At 53.2% G+C, this 24,566-nt stretch overlaps 2 protein-coding genes across 3 annotated transcripts; both read right to left on the bottom strand.

The window, feature by feature from the left end:
• Positions 1 to 316: 316 nt before the first annotated feature.
• Positions 317 to 8,885, bottom strand: TMEM11 (transmembrane protein 11). 2 transcript variants are annotated; one of them, XM_061346009.1, is made up of 3 exons: positions 8,733 to 8,848; positions 5,177 to 5,287; positions 317 to 1,242 (listed from the first exon to the last, which is right to left on the bottom strand). In XM_061346009.1, the coding sequence occupies exons 1-3, from the start codon at positions 8,795 to 8,797 to the stop codon at positions 726 to 728; spliced, it is 693 nt and encodes a 230-aa protein (XP_061201993.1). In that variant the 5' UTR covers positions 8,798 to 8,848; the 3' UTR covers positions 317 to 725. The 2 variants fall into 2 exon arrangements, with proteins under 2 accessions (XP_061201993.1, XP_061201996.1); XM_061346012.1 differs by lacking the exon at positions 5,177 to 5,287 and having other exon boundaries at positions 8,733 to 8,885.
• A 3,774-nt stretch (positions 8,886 to 12,659) lies between these two features.
• NATD1 (N-acetyltransferase domain containing 1) lies at positions 12,660 to 22,502 on the bottom strand. The gene is made up of 3 exons (XM_061345995.1): positions 22,365 to 22,502; positions 15,234 to 15,352; positions 12,660 to 14,455 (listed from the first exon to the last, which is right to left on the bottom strand). Exons 1-3 carry the CDS (start codon positions 22,459 to 22,461, stop codon positions 14,339 to 14,341), a joined length of 333 nt encoding a protein of 110 aa, XP_061201979.1. The 5' UTR covers positions 22,462 to 22,502; the 3' UTR covers positions 12,660 to 14,338.
• Between the last annotated feature and the right edge of the window lie 2,064 nt (positions 22,503 to 24,566).

Genomic DNA, 24,566 nt, shown 5'->3' with positions numbered 1-24,566 from the left:
GGAGGGCAGCAAAGGATTTGGAACCATTTAGCCCCAACCATCTGTATTTAAGCAATTGCCAAAAGGATGTAAGCACTGGGGTACCAAGTTAGCCTCTTCCAAGAAACACAACTAGGCAAGCAAGAAGGAAAGCAACACTACAACTCTTTCAATAGATGGAGAGTGTCCATGGACACCACTGCCACAGGGCCAAGGAGTGCATCAGGTCTGTGTGTGAGCACAGATAATCAATCACCACTGGCATCCTCACAGCAAAGTCTCCATCCCCTGCAAGGAAAAGGAACTACGATACCAGTAACGAGAGAGCAAAAAGCAGTTGAAATTCTCATCCTTTAATGGTCAATGATAACTTCTGGCTGGTTCTGTGTAATACAATTAAACAAGATACTTAAATGTTTCCCCAAAAAAAAATAATAATAAAGAAGTAGAAGAAGCTCTCACACCCCCTCTTCCTATAGCTCGCTTTCGACATGCTGCTGCTGGATTGGACTCCCATGGCCTAACATACAGCTCTCAAGTCACCACACATCCACACCTTAAGTGTAACTGAGAAGAACTGAAAAACCTCGGTGCACCAGTGATGTGTTATCTGAAAAATAACATCTCTTATGAAACCAAATCCTTTCCCAGTCTCCAACTGCTTCTCAAAAAGAGGAAAAACAAAATGTTACTGCGGGAGTCTTAATACACTTTGTCTCTGTGGGTTTCTCTCTTCCCTGCTGGAGTCATACAGCATAGAGTTCGTAGATCTTCTTTACACAGTACACCAGGGCAGCGAGTGCTATCGTGTTGTGCAGTCTCTTTCTGTGCAGGTCGTCCTTCCTCACCAGCACCACCGGGGTGGAGGAGGTGAGCGTATGCAGGGGCAGGCGGGAAAGTTTATAGGCATCGTACTCTACTTGGTACTTGCAACAGGGATCAAATTGCCAAGAGATGCCATAAAGGGTGCAGCAAGCCACGCTCAGCACACCAGCAGGCAGGGAGATGTAGTGAGAATAATCTACTGGAAGGGCCAGAGGGGTGAAGAGGCAAGTGGTACCCGCCAGCACGGCCGTCTTGTGCAGGCAGTTCCCCACCGTGATCCAGCGCGCGGTCTCGTCCCCGATGCGGGTGGGCTCTATCACTATGTATTTGTACTGTGCTTCCAGGGCCTGCTCCAGCTCGTACTCAAACTGGTCCTGAGCGTTCTCTCCGTTGTAGATCTCATGCACGATGTAACAGTCCGTGGAGGACAAGGTGACCCTGTTAATAGGAAACATGGAATTAAAACTACAGGGCTTCCAAGTCAAGAGGAACATCCCAAAGTGAGGATGGGCAGCCCCTCGAGGTCTCTGTTCCACAACAAGCAGCTGTTAAACTCGTCTCATTTCACATCAGCTGATTATGCCTGCTGTACATGAAGTCACCCCAATATAAGGCACGGTATTTCTCCTTACCTTTTCCTAACTTGAAGGAGGGAGAACAACAACAAACAGGATGTTGTCAACAGTCCTGAGATGGTTCCTTACACTGGTACCCCATCAGCTTCTCCAGAGATGCTGGAGTGCCACCTTAGAGACCACACACATCAACAACTCAACCACAAAGACCCGAGGAGTTTGCATAGGAAATAAGACTGGCAGCAGAAAATAAGACTGATGCACTTGATGGATGCATCAGGAGGTCAAATTAAAGAGATAAGGATTTGCTTCCCCCTCACAATAACTACCTCCTTGCCATTGATGCAGCTTGCTACTTAGTCCTCCACAGTAAATCCATAGTAAACCTTAACAAGGACGGCCGAGAAGCATTGCTGGAAGTGAAGGTGGAAAAGGTAGCAGAGCACCCTGCTATGGAATGGTTCATTGCCTCTCCTGAAACAGGACACAACAAAGCAAGACAGGAAGGTGTTTTTAACCCAAACAGGCTTTACCAGTGCAGAAAGAGCTGCTCACTTCACCTCAGAGCATGCTCCTACTGACAGGGCATTCACAAGGCCCCATTTGAGCTGCAGCTTTTAGCTACCTGAAGGCACATCAGTTCCCACCTTCCTTACACGTCGCCTTTGCTGCAGCTACATTCATGTGACAGACTGCTAAGGAACAGGCCGGTGACTGTTTACCTGCGCTGGGAAAGAACAAAACCCCATCCATGAGGAGGCAAAATGCTCCCTTTGAAGAGAGGAAATAATTATTCCTGACATACTTGTGCTTAACCGGAGCATGCGGCCTCTGGAGGATAAAAATATCCAGCAGATTCCTTCAGCAGGAGGAGAACAAATCCTGCAGCAGACAAAACATCTCATCCCAACCACACTGAGACCCTCTCCATACCAAGAGGCAGGACTCTGCTGAGAGGGAGACTGAAACCACCACTTTCTACTCCATTAATACAATGGCACTTGTGTGCATGCACTGGAAAATAAGGGAGAAAAACCCACATTCACAAGCTGCTGTGTTAGACGTTACCCTTAATATGCAGCTCCATTCATGCTGCACAGGGTGTTGTGCAGTGGGCAACTGTAATCAAGGCTATTAGTAAATTACAAGCTGTTGCCAGAAGTAGCTGCTTGTGTGAAGAGCAGCAAACACATCAAACAGCAGGACCTGAGGTACACCAGCCTCTCAAAGCAAAGGAATAAGCAGTTTCATTAGCAGTCTGCCTGGAATGCATATCAACTACAAGGAAAACTCAACTGACAAGCCAGCTATTGAGGTCTCTGCAGTGCATTTCCCCCTTGGCCTGTTCATGGGTAGAAAGAGAATAAAACTCCACTGGAATGCTGTGTATGTCTATGCCAGGGGCTTCTTTAAGGCAGATACTGGTTGGAAAATAAGGATTAACTCTTTCAGTACAGGATTTGAGGAGCTCTGTGGTTCTGCAGTGAATTGGAAAGCGGTTTAAGGAGGAATAATGAAACACCTATACAGAGTTCTACACGCCTAATAGAACTGAATGCATCAGCTAACACAAAGGTGGTTAACCAAGAACTAGTTAACCAAGTTACACTGGTACATTAAGAACACAACGGCTAAATGGGTTTTTGCCAAGGGTTTTCTTTCCTTGATGACAACTGTCCCAAATGCAGCTTCTTCCAAATCAAACTCCAGGTTTCATTACAGCTGAGACTTCAGGTAACTGTAAATCAACACCAGTGACTGTGTGAAACCACTTGCTAAGGCCTAATGAATGACTTCAGGGAAAAGCTATTGCTGAAAAGCATTTTGAAGCTGGAAGCTGACCCAGTGCTAACACAACCCCCCCAGATAAAATTACTATTTCCTACCAAGGAGGATTTTCAGTGTTCTGTAACGCATAGGAACATGCAGAGAAGCAGCATCCAAATTCAACTAAGAACTCTGCAGAGGCTTAGCACAACAGTCTAATCACCCTGGGGTTGTCTCCCTGTTATCAATGGCAAAACAAGGGTGAAGCAAGCCCATTTCATCCCTGCCTGTACAAAGCCATGGAAAACTGGGTTTCTAACTCTAGGAATCAAGTAACTGCATTGCATGACGTTCCTCCAGGCTCACTGGAGGCACTAACCCATCAGCCTCATTTCTTCTTGCTCACATCTTGCCTGGTTTCCCCTCTGAACACCCCTTTTCTTCCTTTCCCTGGGATGTACAGGCAGAGCCAGACCACAAGCCACAACAACCTGTCAAAGAGAGCAGGAATCCAACAGGCTTTAGCCACAGGCAGTACTGTCCATCTCTTCTGGAATCTTTTGGCTCTGGGGCTTTGTAACGACAAAGTCAAGAAAAACACAATCCTCCTAAGCCAAAACAAGCAGAACTTAAAATACACTCTATTGAAGGCAAAATAGCACTGGGAACTAAACTGTACAAAGGCTTCAGCCCTGATAGTGTGGCCCCCAAACTACGCTGCTTCTCCAAATCACTCCTCTAATATCAAACTCAATCTCCATCACAGTGCTGAAGCTGCAAATGTGCAATCCAAAACCAACAGACAGAGCATGAAAAATGAGCTGCCCAAACAATAGGACACATGAGGAGTCAGCAGCACAAGCAGAAAAGCTCCAGTTCTGTAAGAGGGGAAGTGGGGTTCAGCACGTACTACTGCCATCAAGAACTGGCTGCCCGAGAGGATGGAAAGCTGGAGACTGATATAGAAAGAGACACAGATGAGATGTGTGGGCTTGGGAAGGTTCTGGACCTCGTTGGCATGCAAAGAAGGACCCAGGACTTCAATCCCCAGCAGCAATCTCTCCTGACACAGCTTTTCAATTGAAGCCAGCAGCTGCACATGAACAAACCCAGTGAAAGCAATGGGATTTGCTGGAATGCTGGAGGCTTTTGCCTTTTGGAGCTTGTCCCCCACCCCCAGAGATGGGAAACAAAAGCGCAGAGCTATGCAAGAACTCCAGGCTGGCATCCCCCCATTGTGAAGTGTGGTGATTTTATATCAACTCCATTTTACACAGTAAATAACCAGTGACAGAGAGGGCTTAGCTCCAGGAGCCACAAAATGCTGTACCCAATGCAGAAACCCAATGTGCTGTTTACTACACAGACAAAACCTAAAAGCAGTTGTTAATTATTCACTCAGATTATTTTCCAGGACCTGTCTCCCCACCCCAAATAAAGAGGGCCAAGTTAAGAAGTTGTACAGCTTCTCTGTAAGAACAATTCCAGACCTTATATCCAAATGGTTTATCCTGTTGCAGCTTCCTGCATTCTAGGCTTGCAAAGCAAGATGAAAACCATTTAAAATCACTGCTGTCAAATTCGGTATTGCCAAAGTTATTTATAAGGGATGGGTTGTTAACAGAGCTACCACCAGCAGGAGGGGCAGAAGTGTCTGCTCAGCTATAGGGCAAGCTTCAAATTACGTGTGGATTAGCTTCCTAACATGGGAATATCGAGAGCTACAGGAGAGAGGTGCTGCAGCTGCCTGCAAAGAGCCACTCCAGCAGTTTCCCAGTTGCAGGCCTCAAAGCAGCTCCATTTCTCTGCCTTCAGCTTGGGAGCAGTGTCCTGAGCTGCCTCTTGCAAACAGCAGCCTGTCTTTTAATTCTAAGTTTCAATTAGGTAGTTTTATGGATGAAGAAATAAATACTTTTATAAGGAGGAGCCACAGTGCTGCTCAATGTGTTCTGCCAGGTGCCAAGTGGCAAAAAGAGAAAGGAAGAGAGTGCTGAGAACAGGGTAGATGACAACATCCTTCACCCTTCTACTGTCCACTTGCAGGGGAGAAGGACTGAGCTGTTGCCCTCAGCCTAATGGTGTTCCTCAATCCACCAGACAGCCTTTTGGTGAGGGTTTCCTGTTGTCCAGCTATCTCAGTTCTGCAAAGTGTTGAGAAGCATGATTAGAAGCAATCTCTCACTGCACAAAGCACAGGTTCTGGGCATAAGCAGTTCTTCTTAAACCCCTCCCATAATATGCAGGACAAGTTTTGTTCCTGGCCAACAGTATTGCTGAGAGCACCAAACACACATTGAGATTAACAACAAATGATTAGTAGTCAGAAAAGTAAGAAAGGAGAGGCTTGCAGCAGTGTGATAACAACTGTCACAAGCAGCACACACACAATCTCATCTAGCAATGCAGCAGTGGGACTTCATGTTGCTGTGCAAGTGAACTGCAGCAAAAGCACGTTACAGATGGCCAAAGCAAGTGTCTGGGGTCATTCTTAGCCTCTCTGCCAAGCTTGAGTAAGTCAATAAAGTCAAGACATGACAAATTCAAACACTAAACTCCCCATCTCCCATGTAAATCCTTCTTGAAACTTCATCCCAAGAATAAGGAATGAGCTGTGGTCTGGCTTTCATCCTCAGTGGAAATACTCCACCTTATATTCAACTGTATTTGGCTCCTCAGGAGAGCTCCAGGATATGGTGCACAGAAAACACTGACCCATCCAAGCTTAAACACATGAAGAATTGTTTCTCTGCTCAGTGTCCACATAATCTACCAGTCTCAGGCCATTAGCCACGGCTGTCAGGCCTAGGAGGCCGTTCTCAACAGGCTGTCAATGCATGCATTAAAGCAGAGGAAGAACAGGAAAAGCACAGCAATAAAGCAAGACTTGTGCTCAAAAGATGTGCCTTAAACACAAATGGGGAAAGAAAGAGAAGAGGGAAACAGGTGAGATCTTCAAGCAGCCTCAGTAAGGGAAGACAACACTAAGGAAAACATCACCAGAGCATAGCAAATCACTCCAGCCATGAGACAAAAAGGAGGTGTCAATTTTAAGTCAATTAATGATTAGCCAGACTAATGGAAACAGGTCAATCATTGCTGTAAGCAAACAGAGTACCAGAAAACCGAGCAGTGCAGGTAGCAACAGCAGAGCCCTCTTTAAGGGCACAGAGAAGCCAATGCAAGCAGCAGGGAGGACATTAAAGCTGCTCTTTCTGGAGTTCGTTAGCACATCACCCAGGGGAACAAATGCCATTCTGTCTTCTGTCCTGGCAGGCATCGTGCTGAATGTCATACAAAAAACACTAAACACAATTCAGTGCCTGTTCTGTATAGAAAAGGTTGTTTTGGTCTAGAGATGAACAATTGCCTTTAGTCAGGCTCCATTAAAGAGTCTATCCAGAATGAAGAAAAACAAATATTTAGTCGGTTCTCTTCAGTGTTTTGGGTTATTTTCACTGCGCTATTTCAGCACCAGCTGGGGTTCACAGCAACATCCTTTGAAATTCACGTCCTTACATTGACTCCTATTGAGGAAAGAACTTTTGGACCAACCACTGACTTCTTTCTCTCAATAAAGTCCTTTATGAAGGGATACAGTCTCCACAGATAGAGCTGCTGCGCTGTTTGGGCTGGGGTATTTTTAAACGAGGGCTGGGCTGCTCTAACAGCAGACAGGATTTTATTCACTGCTGAGTCTCCTCACAGCACCTCCCAACACACAGATGCCTTTTAGACTCACTGGCTGACAACTAAAACCTCCTTGAAGCAGCTCATTTAGGAGGAAAGCTGGATTAGCATATTCAGTTCAAAGGAACGTGTGTCTATGGACAAGAACCCTGCCCAGTGAGGGAACTGCATTCACCATATAAAAACCACATGTCATCAAAGGCTGACATCAGGCCTGCCAGCACTGATGCACGACTCGAGGTGCCAGCAGCCAGATGAGATCAGGAGGTGTGATTTAGGATGGTGGAGAGGCCCAGGCATGTGCATCCCCACCTGTGCAGCTGCAAGGAAGAAGTAGCACGAGGCTGGTATCACCCAGCAACTATTACAGCTATGATCTTCCATCACGTCCATGCAGGATGACACCGACAAGAACCATCATCTTTTGATGGGGATTGTGACACACGGGCCAACAGGGCATGTGTTGTTTCATGTCACTTCTGTGCTTTCTCATACTTCACTATATACTGCTTGGGAAAGGAAAACTACTACAAGTTTATGATTAAGTGGTTTTGCTCATAAGATCAAGAGTAATCATAGCTTAAAAGAGTCACCTCAAACTGCACTTAGATTACTGTATGCTTCACAGATGAAGTTCCAAAGTAACAACTCACTCTTAAGTCAGCATCGATTCTCATTGAAGTTATTAAGTGCTCTTTTCCATTCTATTTTCCCCCTTCACTTCTATTGGGAGGACAGGCCTACCGCAAGGAAAAGCCACATGGAAACTCCACACCTCATGGGCTTCAGCCAGCACTGGGGGCAGGCAGCTTCACCACGATGCCACTGAGCCCTGTGGCATCCCGAGTCGTTGCATATGAACTCTGCTGATGCAGTAATTCCGTTGGCTCTTCCAGTTCAATTACTTTTGAATTCCCTGAACGCACCCGGCATTCCTGCAGCTCGCATCAGCGCCAGGGTTTTCAGGGCTACTTGTGGCTCTCCTTGGCTACACCATCAAATAGAACAGCGTTGAGTTATAGCAAGAGAACAAAAGGAAGCAAAAGCCAAGGCTGAAATGAAGGGATAGATCAGAGTGTCTCGGTAAAGCGGGAGGACAAAGGAAAACTCACACTAAAAACGGCAGCCGCTTGTTACATCAGTCAGCCCTGGGGCAAAACAGGGAAAACGCCAACGTAAGGAAACGCAGGCTTTAACCAAGACGTTTTAAGTAGGTAAAGAACCGTGCACACCGATTTTTAAAGCAGCTCGACAAGATTTTCCTCTGTTTCTTTCCCCGTTTTAAAACTAACGACTCCCAAACTTCCACAGCTCCCGCACGTCCCAAGCTGCTCCTCTCCATCCCGACAGAGGCAAAGCCACAGCGTTACCGAGCCCTGGCGAACGCCCAGGCCGCAACCGCGCCCGTCCCCACAGCTCGGGGGTCTCGGCGGCTCCGCACTGAACCCCGCAAGCGGCCGGGACCGCCGCGGCAGGAGGTCACCCTGGAGGACTCCTCGCTGCCCTTACGGCCTTTATAAATAGCCGCGGAAGGAGCCTCCCCGGGGCTGGCCCTCCTCCACCCGGCCCCGAGCGCCGCATCCCCGCCGGCGGGAAGGGCTGCCACCGCCACCCCGCGGGCCGCGCTGACCTTCCCTTCCCTTCCCGGCACCGGTTCTCCCCGCTCCTGCCCGCAGCGGGAGAGCGCTGGACCCAGCGAGCTCAACGCCTCAGCCCCACACGCAGCCGGGCCGCGTCTCCCCACACGCACCCTGCCTGGCCACGCTCCCCTCAGCGAGGCCCCCGCCCTTGCCCCGGGGTCGCGGGGAGCCCCGGGTGGCTGCAGCCCGCCTCGTCCCGCTCGCTGCCCGTCCGAGGAGCCCCGGCAGCGCCGCAGCCTCCGCCCCAGCCGCGGCTCACCTCTCCCGGCCGCCACCGCTGTTGGTGCTGCCGGGGCCAGCGCGCCTCCTTCCCCACGCCGCCATCTTGGAGACACTCGGCTCGCAAATGTCGCCGCCAAGAGACCCCGGGCCTGCCGCAAGGCCCGACGGGAAATGTAGTGCGCTGAGCCCGCCGGAACCACTCAGAGCGCGGGGGACGAGCCACGCTGAGGACTACAACTCCCACAGTGCCCCGCGCCAGCACCCGGCCGCGGGGGCTCCTGGGAGTTGTAGTCCCCTCAGCTGGCTGGAGCGCTGGGGGGTTCTCCTCAGCGCTGCCCGGTGGTAGCGGCAGCGCGGCCCCGTCGCCCTCCGCCCTGCCCCTTCCGCCGCCGCGCCCCAGCCGGAGCGGGCCGGCCGCGGGAGGAGCTCCGCGGTGAGTCCCGGCCTGCCCCGCGGCCCCGCCAGGAGGGAGTGGGGGGGGTGAGGCCTCCGCCGCGGGTGAGGCGCCCCGGGCCGGGTGATGGCGGTGTGAGGGAGCGGGTCCGCTCCTCGGCTCTGCAGAGCCTGAGCGCGGCCTTGTTCTGCTCGGAAGGAAGCGGTACCCGGTCTGTGCTCGCAGGCGGAGCGGGAATGGAGAAGCTCCTCCGAGCAGCGATGGGAAAGAGCCTGGGCTTTGCTGGGGTGGATTTAGCCCCGTCCTGACAGAGGGCAGGGTAGGCTCCCCTGCGGCACCTCTGAGGGGCGATAACAGTTTGTAGCCAAATGCCTCACTCGAAAGCGCAATGCAGGTTACCCAGCTCCCATCCATCCAGCAACACTGGATGCTGAAGGGTTTGGGGGTGTCCCAAGCTCCCCCAACGGCCTCCGGCGGTGAGGCCATTCCCAGCACAGCCAGGTCACCCGAGTGCTGCTTGGATGCTGTATCTCCAGTATCCTTTGTGCTGCTCCAGGGCCCTCTATGGCTCCTCCCTGGAGAAAAGGAGCCTTGTTCTCTGGAATTCATTTTTCCATAGCAAAGAACAGCTCCCTGAGCCATAACCTCCCCTCTGTTGGAGATAAACCTTGCTACCCGCTGTCCCCAGCACCCATCAGAGCACAGCCCTCCCTTTATCCTGAGTACCCACCAGGAGGGAACGGCATCTCCCATCCCTAGAAAAAGCCTCTTTTCACCAACATCATTCCCAAGCGATGTCGTGTAACCATAGAGAACAAAGGGAATGGCTGCTCCCACCATCCCAAGGATTCCCTCCAGCACCCTTGTTTGTCAGCCAGAACTCGGGGTCCAGCTCTTTTCAGTGGAGGTAGAGGGTCCATTTGCACTAAGAAGAGACATGTGGGAAGCGTGCCCAGCCTGGCATTGCTGGGACAGGCTGGAGCTTCGGATCGTCTGGAATGTGGAATGCAAACAGAGCGTGTTACCAGCAACAGCCCGGCTCGCTGCTAGAACCCAAACCTACCACAGTGTCCCTTGGGAGCAGCAAACCCCATGCTCCTGCCTGCTCTCATTGCAGCCCAAGGGCCGCTTGTCACTTGGCAGGTTGGATCAGAGCGTGACTGTAAATCAGCTGTGGCCTTTCTCCTCGCTCCAGCCCTGCTGTTAGCCATTGGAACTCCAGGCTCAGCCTCTGTAGCTTTAGGAAGTGACAGAAACACGCTGTGATGGGAGCTCACTGCACTCCCAAGGCCCAGCAGGGAAGCGCCGTGTGTGTCTCTTGCTCCCGACAAGGGAATGACTCCATCAGCTGCTTATTGGTGTTTTCATCCCTTAATGCTTTCAAACACCTTAAACCAATGAACACAAGCATCGAGTGGCTGCTCAGCAGAGGATAACACCCAAGGACTGGCCTGAAATCTCAAAGCAGGACTGAGGAGTGGGAGCAGGGCTGGATCTGCGGGTAAAGGAGAGGAACCAGCTGTGGTCCCACTCACTCTAAGCTCTATGCACTCATTGCAGCCAGCCCTATGACCTGAAATAAAGTCCTATTGCTTCAGCTCATGGTTCCCTGTTTATCTGCAGCAGGAACATCACCTAGGATCTGGCTCCAAGGTGCTCCATGATGGGAGATGGGCTGATGCAGGTAGCATCCAGGTTAGGTGATGAAGACTCAAGTGGCCGGCTGCAGTCACAGGGAGCTGTGGCCAACGCCAGCCCTGGGACCACGACTCCTTTGTCTTGAACCTAGCAAGGGTCTTATGGAACCTCCATCATCCTCACCTCTTGGATGGGGTTCTCCTCGCATGAGATCCTCCTCCTCATGAGGGAGAGAAGTAGCATTTCCTGGAGGAGAAGGGCAAGCAGTAGGAAAGGAGATGGTAAGTGCATCAATGTGCAGATCTGCCAACCTGTGCCTTTTCTCTCACCTTCTCCTGACAGATGCATGGCACCTACTGACAAGAAATTTGGGGTTAGATCTGTTAGAATACATGGTTTTGGAGGGATGAGGAAAATACTATTTATGCAGAAAATGCATATGCAGCAAAAACCATACCCTGGCCACGGACTGGAGAGCAGAGTTGTGTGCCAGGACCTGTCGAACAGGCTCTGTGTCCAAGTGACCCAGCCCACAGTGACAGAGCTGGGGACACCCACTGTGCCCTGGTTCTGCTTCCCCCCAGGTGCAGCACAGGGAAGCACTGCAGGGCAGTTAAACCACACTTTTTATTGTATTGTATTCCATGCATTATGTTCATGTTTTATAGTATGACAGAGGGGAGGGAGGAAGATAAATGTTAGACAGAAAGAAAAGCAGAAAGGTCGTTTGTAACAGGTCCTGAGAAGGAAAGGCACATCGTAACCACCGAATTCAACAGAATGGAGACCTTGGACAAAGGAAGACAACGCTGGGAAGTGGGTGAGGGAAGGGGTGTTTCAAGTTGGGTGGTGTGGAAGCACGTTGGACAGCAATCTGCACCTCCCCACCCACCCAGGTCTATAGTTCACATGGGTCTGGGGAACCAAACCACTTCCACACTCCTGTTGCCAGAGAGAGTCCAAGATCCCCAACTCCTCCAGACTTAGTGAGCACCAAGGGGCAGCACAGGACTCATAGCTCCTTCCTGCAGAGGCCAGCTGGAGGGGCAGGGGTGCCCAACACCAAGACCCCGAGCCATCTCCTACCCGGCAAGGCCAGATCTCAGGAGCACCATGGACCGCAGCATCACTGGTGACCTGTGGGTATTGCTATTTATCATCATAGACCACAGGGAAGGGGAGACCAGGGCAGAGGATGGGTACAGCAGTGTAGCTGTTGGCACAGACACTGGCACACGTCTCCATCAGATCACACACTGAAGGGATTGTAGCACCTTGAAGGGAAGCAGCAAGACCGTGTGCTGGGCCTGATTTAAGGCAGCCGCTTGTGATCCAGCGCTGGGAAGCATGAGATTCCTGTCAGAGCAGCATGAAGGGCTCCAGAGCCAAGCTGGGATACTACAGCAACCACAGCACACCCTCTGCTCTCATGCAGCTGATACAATGGAACTGTCACACAGTGGAAGTGAGCACAAAACCAGGGCAGAGGCTTGCAGCACTGGGCTCACGCTATCGCTCCCATGAGGCAGCCAGGCACACATCTCTTCCAAGCACCCAGCCCTGCTGTGATACCAATACAACAGTGTCTTGGCTTGCAAGAGAGGAGATGGTTCAGCTTCACCTTGAAATCAAGAGCAGGGCTGGCTCTGTCATTGCTTGCTGTGACAGAGCCAGCCTTGCTCCTGTAACCACATGTTGAAGTGGTTTTTGCATATGAAAGAGTGAATATTTAGCAGCCCAGATTTCTTCTTGAGCCCTTTTAACTCATAACCTGCAACCCTTTCCCAGTCCCTCTCAGCCACCCTGAAAGTCCCATCCTGGCTGAGATAAGCAGCAAGAGGGCAGAAACGTGAGGCAGTGGCAAGGCTGAGCCCAATGCCTTTCCTGAGCAGCTCAAGCTGGAGATGGGTCTGCCTGATGGACACAGGCTGTGTTATATTGATAGTGGGCAGCCCAAAAGCAGAGGCAGGCAGCCTCGAGCCAGAAGGAACAGCTCAGGGTTGAGATCAGGCACAGGGTTTCCATCTCTGACCAACGCAACCAGGGTGTAGGAGCTTTTGCCTTTGCTGCCATGGGCTTGGTGCTGGGCACTGAGAGAAGGCTGAGCTGCCTCCTGGCCTGGGCTTCATCCAGTGCATGGCACAGAGTGTAAACTTTAGTCCCTGCTGAGAGATAAGCTGGGGCTGGATTTGTCCTCCAGGTGAAAGGCTCTTTATCTGCTTCTTGTTTCATGCTGCTGAGGGCTGGTGTCCCCACCACAGCCCAGCCCTGGGATCAAGGGGAGATGCTCTGGGGTGTAACTCAAGCTCGGGAAAGCCTGGGCAAGGCAGCAGAGGCAGCAAGCCACAAGCAGGCAGTGCCATCACAGTGTTACCTCTGCATCCAACTGCAGCAGTGCTGAGCTGTGCTACAGGGTCATCACCTATGGAGGTAACAGCACAAGGGTGTTCCTGCTGCTGGAGAGCACCCTGGGCTTGGAGCTGTGAGGGGGCCAGTGAGCAGGCAGGTAAGGCCCTGAGCCAGGGCTTCTTTCCAAGGGCTGTAAGGAGAAGTGATCAGCATCCAGGTGGAGGCAGGCGGCTCCAGCATCGGGTCCTGGAGCTGGGATAGGAGCAGGTCCCAGAGGCCTTACCCCTGTTGCTCTCAGGACACAATGACAGGTCAGGCCTTACGATGTGGGTGCAGAGCTGGAGTTGAGGGAGATGGAGAGGAGCCTTCCTCTTCAGGGGCAGGAAACCACTCTGGTGCCTGCAAAAGCATGGGGTGTCCCCTTATTGCTTAGGCCAAGACTGGTGCTCTTCTCCTGAGCAGGCTTTGTCCACACCAGCATGGTCAACACCGACAGCAGGGAGCAGAGACAGGAACGATGGCCATGACCCTGCGGAGATTCCATGCTGGGGCTATGTATAGGAAGCTAGACAGGAGCTGGCATCTCTAGGGAGCAGCATCTGCTGCCTTTCTTCCTCTGCACACTCACACTGCATATGCTCTGCCACAGCCCCTGCAGATTAAACCCACTCCTTACGTGGCTCCTGTCTCTAGACTTGAAGGTGTCACCATCCCAGTGCCTCCACAACGGTGCAGCAAAGCCCCCGAGGTGCCACCACGTTCTCATCTGTACTCCACATGGGCTTGAGCAGTGCTGAGTGTCCAACAGATGCTGCAGGGGATGAACCTGCCACCTCCCTCTGTCCCACAAGGCTTCATCCATAGCATCTCCCCCAGCTGCTGGGAAGAAAGGGGAGCTCCCCCACGACCACCCCAACCAGCATCCCTCAGCAAGTTCATAGCTGTCACCAGGCAAAGGGGAGAGGATGGGGTGCAGATCAGCTCATCCCCTGCTCTTGTGATGGAGTTTGGTGGAAGAATCATCCTCTTCCATCGCCTGGCTTGGGAAGAGCACCGAGAGGCACCGCGTGTGCCTGGAGCCAGCAGCCGCGCTCGCACGTGGGCAGAGAGGAGGAGGCTGTGCCCACACTCATGCACCACATGGATGCACTTAACAAAAGAGAGGGAATTGTGAGTGTGGGAAGGGGTTTTCCTGAGACGGCAGAGAAGCGAAGGCCGCGTTGAACAGTCAGGGACAGCGCTGGTGTCGGAGCAGTCCTGCCTTAAGGCTGCAAGTGTTCCAGGTACTGCGGCAGGGGGTTCTCCTTGACGTACTTCTGAATGTACCAGCACGTCAGGTGAGCTTTCAGGTCCTCCTCCACCACGAAGTCCAGGGCTGCCTGCAAGCAGTCAGAGAGGACATGAGGTTCACAACCAGCACCCTCAGCTCTACGCTCTCCTCTGAAGGCTCACAGGGATCTGGACTCCTGCACCCCACATGCAACTGGGGGAGCAGGAGGTTGCCCTCATGTATCCCCTGTATGAGGTAGATGGAGGGAGAGGATGGGGGCAGAGCACAGTTACCCTGCCGCAGCCTCTGTGGTACCACTAGGTCCTCCGTTTAACAAGAGGGACCCCGTGGGTAACCCTCAATGCATCCAGCCTGGTGGATGCTGCACTGCAGGTGACCCAGCCACACTTATGAAGGCCACCTTTGTCACCCATTTGCCTGGTTTGTGGGGCCAGGGAGTAGCTGTAACCCCAGAGCATCACCCCATAGTCCCCACCACCACTGTGTTGGCAGCTCCTCAGCTCTCCCTGCATGGCTGCAGGCCTCCAAGGCAGGAAAGGGGCTTACAGGGACCTTGAAGCTTTGAGATGAAGGGATCCAGCCCCTAGGAGAGGGGCTGCATCACAGTGGGTGTGAGGGCTGTTTGCTGCAAGGAGGAAAAGCAGAGCCTGGCTGAGCAGCTGGACATGCTGGCACCCACCCAGTCCCTCTCACCACCAGAAATAGGAATGCCTGACCACAGATTTCCATCTGCCCCGCCAGCCGCCCCATCTCCCATTGGATCAGAGTCAGTTCCCATGGGGCACACATTCAATTCCAATGGGATGGGATGGGACTTCAGGCTTTCTAGCCATGGCTTCTGCCCTTTTGTGTGGCTGGGGCTGTACCTTGGCGAGGTGCTTGGCTATTCCTCTCCCTCGATAGGCATCCGGGACTTCCGTGTGCTGCAAGTCCACGATCCGCTTCCCCACGTATTCATAGAGCAGCACTGCCTTGTCGTGGCAACCTGGTGGAGTGAGAGAGAGGGATGAGGCTTGGGATGTCCCTGGGGAGGCCCGGGGCTCCCCATCCACCAGGATGGAGCCCACAGCAGGGGATGAGCAGCTTTGGCACTGATACAACAGCCCTTATGCCCATGGGAATGGCTGCGGTGCTGTGTGGGACATTGCTTTTGGTGCCATTTGGACAGCTGATTCCCTTCTTTCCACAGCACAGTGTTTGTGTCAGGGCATGAAACAGAACAAGACTTCCCAGCCTGGTCCCGCAGCATCCCGACACACGCTTTTTGGGAGAGGTGAATCCCATAAACACACCGGAAAGCTCCCATAGGCACGCAGGGGGGTTTGTGCACACACATTTACATGCACACGCATACAGAGGCTTCCTGTTGCAACACCCTGACCTTCCTCACAGCAGCTCAGTTACAGGAAAAAAGACATTTCAGCACATGTGTAAACCAGAGGAGAGCTAAAAAACACCCTCTGGCTTCATCTGCAGAGCCTGAGCTTTGCCTTCAATGCAGAAGCAAACCCTTGAGGTCTAGAGGGCAGCTGCATTTAAAAGCCATTTTCAGAAAGGCAAGTTTCCAGTCTAAGACACAAGCTCAATTAGAATCATGTAAACCTTTCCTTTCCCTCCAATAACCACTGGAGGATGAAGGGCACCAGTTTCCCCTACATTTACTCACTATATGCTTTCACTGAGCTCAATGCTCTGTATTTCAATTGCATTTCAGCTGACGGATCCACCCCATCCCTCTATTTGTGAGGCACCAGGAATGAGCCCATTGGAATCGTGTTTGAGAGAAGCAGCTCAGGGTTTTTTTGTTCCTGCTCCTTTTAGGCATCGATTCAATCCCCCTACATTGCATGGAAACCTTTGCATTTCCAGCCCGAGTTTATTCCTGCTGCTTTCTACCCGCTCTTCCTTGTGCCAACATTGTTCTGGGGTGGACATAAATAATTCCCCTCCCTGCTATTCCCCTGGGTATTTCCAGGCACCAGTCCTGCCTCTCTCAGCCTCTACATCACCATAAAGCCAAGCCCCTTTAGTCTCCCTATAGATGCCAGATGCCCCACTGTCTTAGGACAGAGGGTTTTGGGGTGGGATGAGCAGGGATAACAGAGTGGGGAAGGGGTGCTTGCCTCTTCCCTGTTACTAAGCCCAATGCAGATGAGATCCTATAGCCCCATTTTACAGCGGCAAATCTTTGTGGGGATAAAGGGAGAACAAAACACTTCTCCATATGGATCCAGGGCACCCGAGAAGAGCCAAAGGAGCAACTGCAAGCCCAGCTCTTCCCCAGCAGCACAGACCGGTCCCACTGGAGGGACAGCCCCAGGTCGGGGCACAGGCAAAGCTCTGAGGAGCCTCTCAGAGGTGGTTTTGGCAGAGCTGGCAGCACTGAAGGCTGTAAAATGCTCTGACAAGGGCGGCTTTCACATGCTCCAGCCCTTCCACCCTGCTCTGCGCTGCTCCTGGGGCAGAAGTTTCCATAGGCTCGGCCTGAAGCTTTGATAAGTTTGGAACTAAATTCTCTGTGTGATGAGAGAGCAAAAAGCATCTTTTTCATACACTTCTTTATATATGATCTGTTTAAAATGATCACACAAATGCATTTAAAGCTGAAGATGATGCCATGCTTGGAGGACCTTGGATTTGCCCTGGACAGACCTTCCCTTGTATCTGCTGGACCACAGAAGCATCACAAAGCCCCAGCCAGCAGGATGCCCCCAGTGTACAGGTGAACACACACAGAGCCCAAAAGCTTTTACAGCTGGCTCTACAGAGCAAACCAGCACTGCCAATGCTGTGGGAAACTGGTCCCAGTGCAGAACACCCCAGTTCAGTACACAAACACATCTGGATGTGCTCGCCTTGGTGATGGGACCCTGAGGCACACAGCACATGGAATCAGGGATGCCTGGGACATAGGGTTTGGTGAGGAGCCTGCAGGTGACACTGACAGCTTGGGAGGGGATTGCTGCTGGCTGTGCAGTCTCCCAGTCCCTCATCTCCAGCTGCCTGCTGTGGGTGATGCAGAACCACAACTGCAAGAGGAGCTGATGGGGAGGACAGCCAGAGGTGAGTGGTTATGCTCAAAGGTCACTGCAAACACCCCCTGGGCAGGAACAAACCTGAATGCTGGACACAGCTGGATACACAGGTCTGGAGGTGGGAAAAAGCCCCGATAACAAAGGAGAAACAAGCCAGGATCCAAAAGGAGATGGAGATCCCTCTTCCTCTGCTGAGCAAGGCTGAAGGTGCCCATTTCCTTCAAGAGCAGCTGCTCTGCACATGTTCTCTGCACCATCCCCACTGGGACCCAGAGCCCCTGGGAGAAGCAGGATGAAGCAGGCTGTACCCCAAATCTGGGCTGTTCTAGCTCTCCATGAGCCAGGCATCATAACCCTTGATTTCCCATTAACAGACTTCCCTGGGGCTGGAGGGAAGAGAGGAAGGAGCAGAAGCACGCTGCTGCAATACAATGCTGGAAGAAGCCTTGCTGCTATGTGGTACCTTGGACATGGGGACTATTCCCAGTGAAGGTGGGGGAGCTGGAAGCAGGAGCAGCCCAACCCCAGCTTATTGCAATCCCAAAGAGGGGGCACACAGAAACCACACCAAAACACGGCATAACTGAGATGCCATGAGCCAGCCTCCCAGCTGCCTGTCTTATCCCATAGACCTCGGAGCAGGGTTTTATCAGCCTGGGCAGATAGAGCCTGGCAAAACAGATTCGGGTCTTAATCCTTGAGCCTCATTGCATGGTGTGAGATGTTGGACTCACAGACACTCCCCTGCACAGCGCCTCAGCTTCAAGCCACCCTGAGCAAGGAAGTCTGAGTCAATGCAAATCAGCACAGTAAGAAAGAGGAGCAAGAGATGGAATGGGCAGCAGGGCTGGTCCCCAGCCTGCCCTCCTTCAATCACAGGGTGCATGGGGAAGGGGAAGCTTTCTTTAAAGGGGGCAAGGGACAACTTGCTCTCCATTGGGATAAATGGGATGGAACTTCCACCCAAATAGGGTGGCTGGGTTTGGGCAGCACTGACAGACACCAGCCCCAGGCTGGGTGGCTCAGGAGCCTCAGGGGAACAAGCAGCGAGCCCAGCCCCAGCTGGGCACGGCATCATCCAGAAAGACACAGACATCCCACTCCAGCACATCCTTCACTGATCCCTCTCCCACTGTCTTCTCCCTGTCCCTCTATGTTGGCCCCAGCCCCAAATACACCATTGTGAGCTCAGGGTTGAGCAGTTGCCAGTCTTTGGAGGCAGCTCCTGGGCTCCAACCTCTTTAAAGCACTGCTGCAAAGCCATTTCTGGATAGCAATGGGGAGAAGGGAACAGACACCAGCCCCGTTTCCCACTCTCAGACCTAAGAAAACCCATAGGCAGGCAGCAGCTCAGCTCCTCTGGCTGCAGAGCCCAAAGGAGGATGCTGAAAGCTGCACGTGAGGCTATCCAAGAGGACAAGATGTCCCAGGGAGCTCGCGCATCCCAGGCTGGAGCTCGCTGCACGCTGCCGGCTGGCCTTGATCCCCAGGGAGCCAGGGGCACGTTACTAGGGAGAGGAAACACAACAGAGTACAACAGACAGAGCCCAGTGGAGATGGTGCAGCCCATGGAGGGGCCTCACTTGCAGGAGCAGCACCAGGGGGGATCCTGGTTTGAAGCAGTTTCCTGGTTAGGAGCTTTCTTGAGGTGACTGCAGCACACGGGAGGAGTGGGGATGGCACAGAAACAGAGTGGGTTGGAAGGGACCTTAAAGCTCACCCAGTTCCAACCCCTGCCATGGGCAGGGGCACCTTCCACTGGAGTAGCTTGCTCCAACCTGGCCTTGAGCACTGCCAGGGATGGGGCAGCCACAGCTTCTCTGGGCACCCTGTGCCAGCGCCTCAGCACCCTCACAGGGAAGAGCTTCTGCCTAAGAGCTCAGCTCAGTCTCCCCTCTGGCAGGTTCAAGCCATTCCCCTTGGCCTGTCCCTACAGGCCCTTGTCCCAAGCCCCTCTCCAGGTTTCCTGTAAGGCCCCCTTTAGGAGGTGCCTGTCTTGATGCAGTGACCGGATCCCTTCATCCCCACTGCAAACTCAGCAGTTGCTCCCTCCTGAAGGGCATCTGCCCCAGTGGTGAGTGAGGAAAGCACCAAGGCACGACCTGCTCCAGTTTTCCTTACGAATACAAGCCTGGACTCCCAACAATGAGCTCCGAAGACTCAGCTCAGCAGCGGGCAAAGCAGGAGCTTCCAGCCCCTGGATCCTGCCCAAACCCGGCTGGGGAGGAGCAGGAGGTTTGGGAAGCGTGGTTTGCTGCACCTACGTGTTGGATGAGCGGGAGTGAGGGTGTGCAAGGAGCCCACGCATCCCTTTGGATCTGGAGCTGCTTGGTGCATGCAGTGAGCCCACCTCCCCACCAGAGAGCCTGATGTGTTTGATGGATAGCAAGGCCGGTCCCCTGTCCCAAGGCAGCTGTGCCCGCAGCTGGAATGAGCGCCTCATTTAGGATGAGGTCTCTTTGGGTTTCTTGTTTTGACCAGAAATGTTATCTTGGATCTCAAAAAATCCCCAACTATTCCTGACTAAACCAGCCTGTCCGATTCCCATGGAAGCTCTCAGCTTTGTCAAACTGATGTTTTCCAACACAGTCGCTAACACGGGGAGGTTTCTGGCTCGCTCGTGCTGTTAGTCACATCTCAAGCGATTACAAATCCAGTTGGGCTTCTTCCTCCCCTCCCCTCAGAGGGATAACCAAGCTCGGTGAGGTCTGGTTGTAATCAGCTTTACTTCCAGCTTCCCCATGCATTTGGGATGCAAGGAGAAAGGGGATGTGTTAAAGTGAAGCAGCTGCTTCTATCAGAGCTTTAGGAGCCATAAGCAGCAGTGAGGTGAGAAAGGGAAGCAAGAGCAGAGAAGGGAAAGCCAGGGCCATGCAGAAAACACCAAATGCAATTCATCTTTCATGTGTCCGAGGAGGAAGTTGACACATGAGGTTACCCAGGGGTGCAGAGGCAAACACAGGATGATGCTGAACACCAGCACTTTCACAACCACTTCACAGCTTTCACAGTGTCTCAGGCCTCCTGTACAGGGATTTCCAGTAGATCACCACGGAAAGTGGTGATATTCTAACATATACTGTATTATATATACTACATTGTATATACTAATATTATATATACTATATATGATGTATTATAGATACTAACACTATATACTACAATATATACTATACACTATGTACTATAATACATACTATACACTACCCAACATCACAGTACCGTAAGCCACCAACCCCTCAGAACAGAGACCAGCAAAGCCTGGCTCCTTGCTCCATGAGCCTCATGCACCAGAGCATCACCCACACTCAGCATCTACCTAAGATTAGGACCAAGACTGCAGACACAAGCTGATCCTGGAGCCCACAGCGAACTACGAGCTCACACCAGGGACTGCTGTTCATCCCTGCCATGCTCCCTTTCAGGGGGACACACAGGGCACCTTGACCCTAAAACCTGACCCGTTTCTTGTCATTCCCTTGAGTGCAGCATGGAAAACCAGCTGGAACATTGAGCACCACTGATGCTCATCGTGCCAGCGAGCAGCACAGGAAATAAACACCCTGCCAAGGCACTCCCACAGAGATGGTTATCGCCTGGGCACCTTCCAGGGCTTGCCTGTCATCAGCACATGCCTAACGAGGAGGAGGGACGGATCACTGTCCGCCCGGTAGCAGGAATACCGTCACGGCTCAGCTTCCTTGTGTGGCCGGCACTGAACTCCCAGAGAAACAACCCTGATCTGGCGGATCCACAGACAACACTGAGGCTTCCCAAGCTGCAGTCATCCCTTTGTGGAGCTGTTTGTGTCGACTCCCACTGTGGATTCCCTCTCAAAGTTCCCCTTCTCCATCCCCACTCAACCCACAGTGTGGCCAGCTGAGGTTTTCTATGGCAAACCACGATAAAGAGATCCCGCTTCCCTAAGGAAACGCTCTCTTTGTGCGCACACAAACCTCACCGAGGGCGAGGACGCTGTGTCACAGCTCCTGTAATGGCAACAGGGGACCTTGTTTGATCTCCTTCTGTTTGAAACAAGCAGTCGGAGCGGTTGTTTTCCCCGCACCCATCACACACGTCTCCTCCTTCCTCGCTCCTCCACTGCTCAGCCTCCAGCCTGCACTTTGTAATTAGTGGTTGAAATGAAAATGGGATGGAGGGGGGGAGAGGAAGAGCCTAAAATAAACCCCAGCCTATTCCTGTTGTTTCATTGGGAATGCTCCTACAGCCAGTGTCATTCTGAACTACCCAGCTATTTTTTAGGAGACAACTACCCTGCAATTTCTGCAGGGCAGCGAGGCAGCCTGCTTTATCCAGATGGGCTGGGAAAAGAGCTTGGGATCGTGGAATATTTGGGATTAACCATTAAGAGGATGGCTAGAAAAGAATCAGTGTGCCATAGAGAAACTGAAGTGGTACCTACTGCTTTGGCTCAGTCCACCCTACACATGGCAGAGCTGGGGGGGGGTCACCCCATCATTAGGGGTCCCCAGCCCTGGTCCTACAGATGCTGTGGGTGCTGATGAACCAAGTGCCAAGCACCCACAGTGTTGGGCCCCCTAAACCCCCTACAGGGATCCCACCGAGCAGCTCACACACACACTGAGGCACAACCCCAACACCGACCAAAGCCCCTTGTTCCTGATGGGGGCAAGCTGGTGCCCCCAAAACCGACCCGTGCCAGCGTGGGGCTCCTCACACCAACCAAGAGACCCCCCCAGATCCCATGGGTTGAGCCTTTAGGGAAGGATGCAGGGAAGCATCAAACCGGGGGGCACGGAGGAGCATCGGGGGGGGACACAGAGGGACGGACAGCGGGTGGCAGGGTCGAGTGTTCGGGGGATAGAGAAAAGGGGGAGCCAACAGAGGGAACAAGGGGGGATTAGGACCCCCAGGGGGGTATAACCCGGGTCAGAGCGCTGTCGGTAACCCCTCATCGAGCCCCGCGCCCCCGCTCCTTACCGTTGAGCCGCACGGTGAACTGCCGCCGCTTCCGATCGTGCTCCACCTGGATGGGGCAGCCCTGCTCCAGGAGGCCGAGCGGCGCCGAGTGCGCCATGGCCGGGCCGGGTTGGGTTGGGTTGAGCTGGGTTAGGCTGGGCCGTGTTAAGGCCGAACGCGGCACAGGAACACCGGGTCCCGGTACCGGTAACGCAGGCACCGGAGCAGGGTCAAGCAAGGCCAGGCCGCCCGGGCCGCCGCGGGGCTGGCACCGGCGCGCGGCCGCAGGAAACCAGCTGTGCGCCACGTGCCCGCGGCCCAGCCAATGGCCGCGCCGCCGTTTTGTTTTGGTACAGGCGTCCGGCTCTTAAAGGGACAGCGCACCCCCAAAGGCAGCACCCGCGGGGCACGGCGCCCCCCCGCGGGAGGGCAAGGGAATGGGCGCCGGAGGGCATTGGCCCCCACTGAGGGCTCTGTGCTGGGTTGTTGGTGCTGTACTGTGGCCCAGCACCGGGTATTGCCTCACTGTGACATCTGCCATAGGGACCCTGTGCTTGTACTGGGTTCTCTGCGCCGGTGTAGTGGTGCTGTGCTGCTGCTGGACTGGTGTACTGGTTCTGTCCCAGTGTATTGGTGCTGTGCTGTTCTGCATTGATGCCCTGGTCCTGTACCAATGTATTGGTGCTGTGCTGCTGCTGGACTGGTGTACTGGTTCTGCCCCAGTGTATTGGTGCTGTGCCGTTCTGGATTGGTGCACTGGTCCTGCCCCAGTGTGTTGGTGCTGTGCTGCTGCTGGACTGGTGTACCGATTCTGTTCCAGTGTACCGGTGCTGTGCTTTTCTGGATTGGTGCTCCGGTCCTGCCCCAGTGTATTGGTGCTGTGCTGTTCTGGATTGGTGCACTGGCCGTGCCCCAGTGTATTGGTGCTGTGCTGTTCTGGATTGATGCTCCAGTCCTGCCCCAGTGTATTGGTGTTGTGCTGTTCTGGATTGGTGCACTGCTCCTACCCCAGTGCTGTGCTGTTCTGCATTGGTGCCCCGGTCCTGTACCAATGTATTGGTGCTGTGCTGTTCCGGATTGATGCTCCGGTCCTGTACCAATGTATTGGTGCTGTGCTGTTCTGGATTGGTGCTCCGGTCCTGTACCAATGTATTGGTGCTGTGCTGTTCCGGATTGATGCTCCGGTCCTGTACCAATGTATTGGTGCTGTGCTGTTCTGCATTGGTGCACTGCTCCTGCCCCAGTGTATTGGTGCTGTGCTGTTCTGGATTGGTGCACTGGTCCTGCCCCAGTGTACAGGTGATGCGCTGTTGCTGCCCTGCTCTACTGGTATTGAACCAGCACACAGGACTGGTGCTGTGCCGGTGCCATAATGACTGCTTGTGGGGCAGTTGCACTGAGTGCACCCACAAAACCAGAAGCACTTGAGTACCTTCAGAGGGGGATTTAGGTTGGAGATAAGGAAGCTCTTCCCTGTGAGGGTGCTGAGGCGCTGGCACAGGGTGCCCAGAGAAGCTGTGGCTGCCCCATCCCTGGCAGTGCTCAAGGCCAGGTTGGACACAGGGGCTTGGAGCAAGCTGCTCCAGTGGAAGGGGTCCCTGCTTGGAGCTGGAGGAGCTTTATCCCTTCAACCCAAACCATTCTGTGCTTCCACACATCACACCATGTACCTCAGGATCTTGATAACCCCAGTATAGCCAAGATGTGCAAACTGGGGGAGGAAATAGAGGTGTTTGTCTCCAAACACCTGCAGCACCAACACCTCCATGAATGTGAACTGAAAGCTCCAGAGGTGGGAGCTGAGCCTGGCTGAGGTGTCTGCCCACCGCCTGCCTGTGCAACAGCGTAAACAGCAACACCTGGAATGAACCTGGAACCAGTAATAGTCCACCAGCAGGTACTCTGCACCTAAATACCACCCTGTGTAGCTTGGCCTTTGTTTACTCATCCCTTTGGCTCCTGCTCCCTGAGTTGGAGCCCATCAGCTGATTAATTCATCAGGGCACTCCATTTGTGCTGCTCCATCAGTGGGTGCTGAGTCCCTTTGGGTCACGCTCTCCTGCTCCCATTGAGCACCCACAGAAGTGTTTGGAGAGAGGCTTCCTCACCTTCCTCCTCTATGAAAGGCTGGAAGGCATCAGTGCTGAGATGCCATCCCTGCCTGCCTTCACTCCGCCTGTGTTCCCACACCATATGGTGGTGCAGGAAGATAAAAATGGGAAA

Source organism: Neopsephotus bourkii, unplaced genomic scaffold (assembly GCF_033783945.1).
Source record: "Neopsephotus bourkii isolate Nb327-2 ecotype Australia unplaced genomic scaffold, CSIRO-AGI_Nbou_v1 NB_39, whole genome shotgun sequence".
In the NCBI taxonomy this organism is placed as follows: domain Eukaryota; kingdom Metazoa; phylum Chordata; class Aves; order Psittaciformes; family Psittacidae; genus Neopsephotus; species Neopsephotus bourkii.
This window is presented reverse-complemented; position numbering and strand designations above follow the sequence as displayed.

Excerpts from the sequence above, each read along its gene's own strand:
- TMEM11 (XM_061346009.1), bottom strand. The coding sequence starts at position 8,797 with ATGGCGGCGTGGGGAAGGAGGCGCGCTGGCCCCGGCAGCACCAACAGC. Across the intron at positions 5,288-8,732 it reads AGCGGTGGCGGCCGGGAGAG|AACTGAGATAGCTGGACAAC; the intron begins GTGAGCCGCGGC and ends AACACTTTGCAG. Across the intron at positions 1,243-5,176 it reads TTCTCCCCTGCAAGTGGACA|GGTCACCTTGTCCTCCACGG; the intron begins GTAGAAGGGTGA and ends TCCTATTAACAG.
- NATD1 (XM_061345995.1), bottom strand. The coding sequence starts at position 22,461 with ATGGCGCACTCGGCGCCGCTCGGCCTCCTGGAGCAGGGCTGCCCCATC. Across the intron at positions 15,353-22,364 it reads GTTCACCGTGCGGCTCAACG|GTTGCCACGACAAGGCAGTG; the intron begins GTAAGGAGCGGG and ends TCACTCCACCAG. Across the intron at positions 14,456-15,233 it reads TAGCCAAGCACCTCGCCAAG|GCAGCCCTGGACTTCGTGGT; the intron begins GTACAGCCCCAG and ends GACTGCTTGCAG.